Here is an 8,972-nt window from a genome sequence, read left to right as displayed (position 1 = left end):
CGTTTAATATTCTACTACGCGACTGCAGCCGACGCACACCATCGCGTCTGCGTTCAACTCACACAGACCCGACGCGACAACAAATCGCGTCGGGCTGCGTCGACCGACGCTGTTTGAGTTGGCCTTAATAAGATGACATCATTATTTATTATTATTATTATTATTATTATTATTATTATTATTATTATTATTATTATTATTATTATTATTTATTTAACGTAAAACATCTAGAATATGTTTACACTTAATACCAAACTTACAATTTTTCATGACTACCTTAGGCCTTAGGCCAAGCCTTTGTTGTTTATTTCTACATGCTCCATCATAAAAGTTAAACCCCTATTGACATTATATATATATACTGTCTCTTATACACAATTCATTTATTCGCAAGCTATTTTACAAACTAAAACATATATTTGGCATTACTAATGCTCCAATCGTTCATTCAAAATACAATTTTTAAACACATAAGGTACCTGACGTCTTAATATTTCTAACATAGACTAGTGCATTATGGACTATATGGTCAGATACTTCATTAATTCTCAGTAAGCTGGATCCCGAACTAGATACTTGCAGGCCCATAATGTGTTTTTGACATGTTAAAAACACAGAAACAGATTATTACCACATAAAGTTTTATTTAGACGCAGTGTTTACATCAAAAAACATAGTACATTTTACTTTGAATACTATAATTATGTGCAGTATATTGAATACTTAAGCAATAAGTATGCATTATATTCACTGATTTTGCGTCATTTCCGTCTGCGGATTTACTTCATTTATCTTGAATCGTTTTTTGAGACACACCTTTGTCTGTAATAAAATAATATTTTCTACGGTAAATTATGAGAAAAGTATGCATACAAACCTTCGTAGTTAAATGACCAATTGATAAACGTATAGAGATGATAGACCATTTTATCGGGTTATTTTGAAAGAGCACCACCAACGCCTAAAGACTATGGCAACTTTTAACTGGAGACACAGAGCAAGCATACAATGATGGGGACTTTATTCATCCCACTACAGGGACATTTCATGGCTGAATACAACATCAACATCATACACGATCTTTGCTCTGATTACTACTTTGTGTTTCATATCGACATTTTGTTCTTGATGGATTCATGGGTTGATGACGTGCTGAATGGCTAATTTTTTAAATACATAACTAAATGTTGCGCTATCACGAAGCAATCTGTTCATTATATGAATTGTGATAGTGTGGATAGCTTTAATAATATCTTTTTCCCCAGAATAGATAATAGTCCTAATAGAAATTAAGAATGCCAAAAAGGCAACAGTCCCAAAGGCTGACGTTATAGTTACTAATTATATTACAAAAAAAGCAGTGTACATTGGACGACGCGGCGTTCTACGACGGGCAGTGGAGCGTGAAACCGTACTGCGCATGTGAATACATGGGGAAGTCGTTCGTTGTGTGGATTTGACAACGGGCTTTAAGTTTTGTTGTGTGACTGCGGCAACGTGAGTTTTATAAATAAGTGCTCGCTGGGGGGCCTGCATAATTGACCACGCGATACGAGGGAGTGCGTCGTCCTGTAAATCGAAACAGCTTTGATGTTGAGACGGGAAGTGCATAGTACGACGTTCATGGTTGACTGAATTCCCCGTCGCAGCTCCCCGCCTCGCCAATTTCGAAAGCTCGCTAATAACTGAAAACAATTAAATAACTGAATTTACCTCATTATCAAAGACGCAGTAAATAAGGAATATGAAGACCCCTTGACATCCGTTCATCAAGTTGAAGACGTAATCAAGGAATACAGTATCCGAATTGAAAGCAAACGGCCCGAAGAGCCATGCGGTGCCCATGAGTGGTAGCAACATTAATGTACCACGAGTAGTTTTTCTGTATAATAAAATCAGAGTTTGAAATGAGGCTTATGTGATTGTGTAACCAATCATGAAGGAATGATGGTATCACAGAACAATTTACAGAGAACCTTCCATGGCCTTTCTACGAGTATTGAAGTGGTCAGGTTGTGAGGCTGCAACAAATATAATATATAATTGCAATGAGGCGGGGGTCCAGGGGACCACCAAGGGCCCGGTAAGGTATAGGGCAATTTTAATGATGTTCTGTAGTAGTAATCTAATATAAAAAAATTTTTTTTATAAAAATATCTTTTAAACTATTGTCAGGGCTGTGGTGAAGCAAAACAATAAAAACACTTTAAATTCAAAACATGATTTATTCAAGAGAAAGATTGTTACTCACAGCATTGTTGTATTTTAGTATTTATGGATTTATGGCTTTACAAAAATTATCAGTAGTGGGAAAGAAATGCAAGTGCGTGAATGCTTTTGGAAGGGGAATAAAGCTATGACATGTGTGGCTGATCCGTGGTCGGTTGAATTATGGTAGGGAAAGAAAACAATAAATGAGGTTGGGTGAAAACAAAAGTGTACGGTATTATTTCTTTAATAGAATACTATTTAATTTATTGTATACAATGAAATTTTGTCACTGTCAGAACAGATAATGATGTCAAATTACTATATATCTTCAGAACATGGGGGTAATCTTCTTGCTAGGTTGTGGTATGTTGGTCAATGGTGCGGCTGGGCCGCGGCTTGGCAAAAAAAATGCATCCTTCTTAATCATTATATTCCTATGCTATAGAGAAGAAAATAATGTAAACTATCAGTAAATGTTCACGCCAGAGTTAACAGATGTGGTTCCTGAGTTACCGTATGTCAAGAGAAACTGAATTTAGCCTGTTTTCTTATTCAAAACCTAATCAATTAACTTGTGGTCTGTCGAAGGTGGTTATGTTGAACCTGACCAACTGTACTGGTAGAAGTAAAATGTTTGACTTTTTTTTAATATTAGTTTAAGGTGTTCAGACTTTTGGAAATAAGATAAGAAGGTCCTATTTGTATTTTATCCTGACAATGTACGATTTTTTTTCTCATACAATGCATCAATATTTGTCAATAGCGAAGAAGTGTTATATAGCCGTAAGCCTATACATTCAAAACAAGTGGCCTTGTGAAGTGTGAACTGGAATAAATTTAGCATGGTTAAAAATTAGATGAAAATTAAAGTATATAATAGATTTTTGTTTTAGGAATGGCAACATTTTTTTTTTCTATTTTTCAATTGAAAATTATAGTTTGAAAACAAAAATGGTTACCCGAGGCAGTATCAAATCATTATATGAATACGTATAAGCTATACATATTATGATCAGAGGTGTTATGATGAAAAGTGAAAATGGTCAGCCAATTCTACCTAAGTGATTAGTTTCTATTAGGTAGAATCGGGTGGAAATGATGCAGAGCTTTCCAAGCAGTTACCCAAGTAAGATTCCATCTATAAATTTGTTTTCCACTCGTTGGAACTTTTTCATTATTTTTTTTTATCTAGGCCAGAAAAATTTACGTTAGGGATCATTCAACATTATCAAAATGTTTACAAGTGTACAAACATTCCACAGGGAGGAAGGGATAGACACATTTGCACAACACTCTTACATGCATAAAAATGTTAATTCAAAATAATATATATGTAAAATAATGGCAAAATTATAATGTAACCATGGATATAATATTCATTTTTAGGCAACCAAGTACTCTGCTTTAGTTCACCCTGTATTGATTATGCATCTGTCTCTTATACACATCTAGATGTGTATAAGAGACAGATATTATATATTAAAATGAGTGTAAGTTTTTACGTTTATCCTTTGTGTAATCGTACTTTTATTCGAGCACTTTTTCCTGTTCGAGCACTGTTATAATTACTTATCCACGTTGTTTTACAATTACCTCAATTGTTTAAACTTGTTCCTCTCTGCCGCTGGTTTTCCTACCATATTACCGGCTCGTTTGTAGATAATTCTCAAAACAACGCACATTATTCCAGTGTTAACCTTGAGAAAAATCCATTGAAAAATGTGTACAGTATTAACAAGGTAAATGTATTTGTAGAAGAGAATGTGAATCATACGCATTATTACAAAAACGTTACACTAACCTTCTTTTGTAAGATATTATTAATAATAGGCCTATTATTAAAATCAAATTATTTAGTGGTTAAAACATTTACAAAAAAATACTAAATTAATCATTTGAGGTATCAAACTTTTTTTTTGTAAGCTATTAGTATTACTCAAACGGTATTTACCATAGCAATGCAAATCGCTGGCGCTACGAATGCCCATATCATTCCTCTTTCCTGACTAAGCCAACAACTGGAAATAGTCAAAAAATGTTATAAACATTGTTACTGTCTCTTTTTTGAAGTAATTAAGATAAAGAATATGTGTACGCCATCCATAGGAATGTCACTTTTGTTATCCTTTAACATTACAAAATCCTATACCATATACCGTATTATTTTTGTGGGGATGCCTTTCGGGCTCACTCATACGTTCATGCATTTTAACAATACAATTCGCTAGTGAGGTGGCACCACGATTTGCCAGACCTAGTGTCCAAGTTCCCCAGTGATTGGAGAGGGTGTGTTGGGCGTCACTCAAAATCTATCGAATGTGGTCCCGGGGACGAACCTCCGAAAACTATGACTAGAGTTTCAAAGGCTTATTTAATCGATTTGTTTTTCTCCATGACAAATTGTTTCTTATTTTGCCCGACGGGTAGGGAATCTCTCTACTACTGGAACAACCCCTGTGTCTCCAGCATTAGTAATTAATTAGTAACTTACATTTTATCATGATTGTATCGGGATGTGAATCCAGCCGAAGAAATGACAACGACGATAAGGGGAATACAATAGCACACTGTCATGTAATTTCGAAGTCGGTTGTGCTGGCTAGGGGCCGACGTGGAGACTTTGAAAAGCAAGTATACCGCTTCACCGAACATCCAAGTGAAAGTATTCAGTGCAGTGAAGTGAAGAAGAACGGTAACAACTGCACATGTGATCTGAAAAGTAAATGATTGAAACGCTTCGATGGATAATGCAGAATGTACGTAGGCCTGATAGATACTCGTACATCGTATAATTTAATGATTTTACAGCACATGTCTTTCTAGGAGGATGGGTGGACGGAGAAACGAACAAAAGAATAGCAATCAAATGAAGAATCGAAGGAATGAACAAACGAACAAATAAATGCATTTTAGTTTCTATTTTATTCAATTATAGAACAAGGATTGCGAATTGCGAATAGCGATATTTTAAGTCAATAATTGTTAAACACCTTTATAATATTGTAATAGTAGTCTGTAATATATTTATACCGTGTTTATATTTGTCCTAGTTTATTAATGTCATGCTTTGTTGGGGGAAACAATTCAAATGGATACAGATAAAGAATAATCTGAATCTGATAATAAAATTATGATATGAGAATCTATGTATTACAGTGATATACCTACTTACCTTGTGTCCTGTCTTGTCGATCCCCAAAATAAACAGTAATTGCATCAAAATCATGTTAACGATCAGGTTTTTGTGGATTGAGACGCGGAGTGATTTCCATAGTTCCCTAAAGGTAAACAAGTAAATATGCATAGGCCTATGTTGTATTTTCCTATAAATATTTATACTCCAATGTTATGTTATGTGTCCTTCCTAAATACGGCAGCGTACATACAAGCCAGTTTCTCGTTTAAACACGATTTCAGTGTGAGCTTAAAGCCAATTGTATAGATCTGCGCATGGGTCACGATGGTCTAAAGATAAGACACTCTCCCTCGCACACATTTATCAAGAAATTATTGTTTTGCTTTTGAAGGGCGATATAGAATTACGACATCATATCAGTGATCATCTATCGCCCACTGTGGGCGATGGATGATGTCGGCTCGAAGCGAGAGCAAAATTCCCATTTTTTATTTTTTTTTTTGGGAGGGCATGAAAAATCCCTACAATATGTTCTTATTTAAGCAGTGCTATTAATATTTATATAATTGTATATATATGTACATATATTACATTTCAAGCTATGCTATTTTACCCTCTACTTTATCAGGTTTGACTACTTTTTATTTACATAATATAAAATGCTGTTAGAAATTGAATTGAATTAAATATATATATATATATATATATATGTATATATATATATATGTAATACTATATAAATAATACGTAAGAGTTATATAGTAATGGTTCATTAATTAATCACAAGAAAATATTGTGAGGTCACCACAAAATGAGACGCATCGTTGGTGAAGTCATTTTGAGATATTCACCAAAATGTTTTTGAATAATTTGTTATTTATATTTTAAAATATCTCACGTTTTAAGTGAATTTTCTAATTATGAAAGTGTTCTCTCTGCATATTCTGTATTTCTAGTCTTTCTATTTTGTACAAATTAGTTCATCTTTGATGCTGATTTTTCAGTACCTAGTTCCCATACACCTACATTTGAAATACTGACATCTTTAATTTTCCAACAATGAGACTCATTTTATTTAGAAATACATTAACATTAGATAAACACATTAAAAATTAAACTTAAATGCATGTTGAATTAGAGTTTAAGGCATTGAATAAAGAAATAAGTTATGCTATTGAGTTCCAATTATTAGTAATATTCTTCATATCATTTTTATTTGATCAACTTGGTTTTCTCAGGTAATACATTTGTTTACTCTCTTACTTTGGTTTACTAAAAATCAGTGCTTCTTTTTGGACAAATAAATGTATATATACTGTTTACTACAATGCGATGTTTTGTTGTCGTAGTGTGTTAACATTTTAAAATCACCATTTAAAATTACTAAAAAAATAACTTACGGAAATGAGCAGTAAACGATGAGAGAAAGAACTAAAGCGATGAGTGAAAGAGAAACGCACACTTTCGACATCAGGCTCAAAGTTTTGTTGTCCTGTATAGGCTATGTAATTGAAAACCATGAATATCATTAAACATTCAAAAATAACCAACCTCAATTGGATTTGGAGCTACATTCAAAGAGAGTCTGCTAATGTGTGTCCTTTTTTTAAAAAAAATCTGATATAGGCCTACTATTCGCCTAACGTTTGTTGTTGTTTGGTTTGGCAAAATTATTCTGTTTACGTTCAGGTTGATAAAGCTTTACAACTAAAAGTATAAAAGAAGTGTTGATATAAGAACGATAGGAAAGTTTCATGGCAGGAAACGTCACATCAGCCACTAATCGGATTGAGCAATTAGGTACTGTAGGAAACAGTCTCATAAAATTCGTTTCTGCGAAGTAAACTACATTGGCAGTAGTATATTTAAATAAGCCTATTTATAAGTATTAAGCGAATATTACACAAGAGAAGGGCAAACTTTTTTTAAAGAAGGCACTGCTTTATGCCTTTAACAAATACATTTTGTTAAACATGAAGTTTAAAATGTAATGCTCTCCACACAATGTCAAATGTAGGACTAGCTACAACATAAGCTGACAATGATCTTTATAACGTGGTTGATAACATTTTTGACACCAATTTTAGTTTTCTAACGTACAAAGATTACTTTGAACACCACTGTAAATTATCATTTTCATTATGACTTTTAATGACTTTTTACTACAGTAGTCTGTTTGACAAACACTGGATATTGTTATATATGTAGGCCTATATGTATGTCAGACTTATATAAAAAAAGGTTATTTAACCGGCTTTGCTATGTATGTACAAAATGCATTTGATGTACTGTGTGTACATAAAGAAAAGAATTGATAATGAAATACATGAATGAATACATACTTCTGCCTTAGTAACTTTCATCAATACGCTGAAACTGGTAATATGGTCAGAAGAGCAAGATACTTTGTCTTGAGAATGGTAAGTGGTTTTCACACCTTCATCAGTCCAGGTCCTTCATTGAGTCAAAATCGTATGACAATATTATACATTAATTTACTTATTGCTTAGGCCTACTTCATTTACAACAATTATACCCATTTAGTGTTTTAAATTTTAATATATTTCCTCCATGATTCAAGAAAAAAATAAAAATCTTACAATTGTGCTTCGTTGAAAAATAGGCAAACTGGCTCTTTGTCAACAGCTTCATTTTCGGTGTATAATATATCCTATAGAAATATATAATTATGGTAGAATTCGACTTAATCACCACAAATAGTCAAATATACTTCACTTAGCACTTTGAAAGCATATATTCATTTTTTTTAGTTCTGCGGGTTTCTTGAAATTTTCTATAAAAACATATTTGTGGCTTATGCAAAAATTGTAGGAAACTAAATTTTTTGAAGAACGAGAAAAATAGATTTATGTCACAAACAAAATTAGACACACCATGTTACCAGGGAGTTTCCTGGATGTTCCGCCACAAAGTTCTTCATGCGTGCAGCGCCTAATTTTTGCTCAAGCGATCTTTATGAGATGGGTACATTCTTTTGCTTAATAGGTTTCAATTGATGCGATTATTATTCCATTCTAACCTTTTATTGAAGGCGTATTTGAAAAAAATAATTAACTTGATTAAATATTTAGTTATCTTCTATATAACTTTAAATTATAACACTTGCCGATAAATATATAAGAATATATGTGATAATCTACCATCTAATATCTTTTGCCTCTAAATCTAACATAGGACGTCAGTGTTTTTCATTTACTTACCATTTTCTGAAATATGCTAAAATTCAATTTTGCTTTGAGGCGGGAACTGTTTACGATATCATAAACATTGCACATAAATATTTCCGTCAAATACCGATATTCAACATCCGTACTATCTCTGAAAGTATCAATCGAATGATATATAATAATAGTACATGTATATATAATATCATAATGCTGAAAATATTTTTTAAAAACACTATCATCATTAGCACTAGTACTGATCAGCAGATAGTAAATAGTAAAAATATGATACGGGATTCAACAATAGACTTTTTGGAATGTTCTAATCAGATAAAATTGCTGTACTGTACGTTACCTGTATTGGAAACAATATTCATTAATTTATATTATTATTAATATAATTATGTACAAAGGTATATATCTGTCTCTTATACACATCT

General features: G+C 32.8%; 1 protein-coding gene across 1 annotated transcript in view; it reads right to left on the bottom strand.

Annotated features, from left to right (window-relative positions):
- Positions 1-389: 389 nt before the first annotated feature.
- The window catches only part of LOC117109636 (adhesion G protein-coupled receptor L4-like), a 15,406-nt gene continuing 6,823 nt past the window's right edge, over positions 390-8,972 (bottom strand). The window contains exons 5-14 of the mRNA XM_033252024.1: positions 8,569-8,686; positions 7,948-8,018; positions 7,690-7,801; positions 6,748-6,848; positions 5,384-5,489; positions 4,703-4,923; positions 4,163-4,229; positions 3,805-3,908; positions 1,714-1,882; positions 390-822 (exon numbers count right to left, since the gene is read on the bottom strand). Of these exons, the coding sequence (XP_033107915.1) occupies positions 748-822; positions 1,714-1,882; positions 3,805-3,908; positions 4,163-4,229; positions 4,703-4,923; positions 5,384-5,489; positions 6,748-6,848; positions 7,690-7,801; positions 7,948-8,018; positions 8,569-8,686 (1,144 nt within the window). The 3' untranslated portion in view covers positions 390-747. The remainder of the gene's footprint in view (positions 823-1,713; positions 1,883-3,804; positions 3,909-4,162; positions 4,230-4,702; positions 4,924-5,383; positions 5,490-6,747; positions 6,849-7,689; positions 7,802-7,947; positions 8,019-8,568; positions 8,687-8,972) is intronic.

This window comes from Anneissia japonica, unplaced genomic scaffold (assembly GCF_011630105.1).
Source record: "Anneissia japonica isolate Jap-2015-1 unplaced genomic scaffold, ASM1163010v1 scaffold287829_len2072220_cov186, whole genome shotgun sequence".
Lineage (NCBI taxonomy): Eukaryota > Metazoa > Echinodermata > Crinoidea > Comatulida > Comatulidae > Anneissia > Anneissia japonica.
This window is presented reverse-complemented; position numbering and strand designations above follow the sequence as displayed.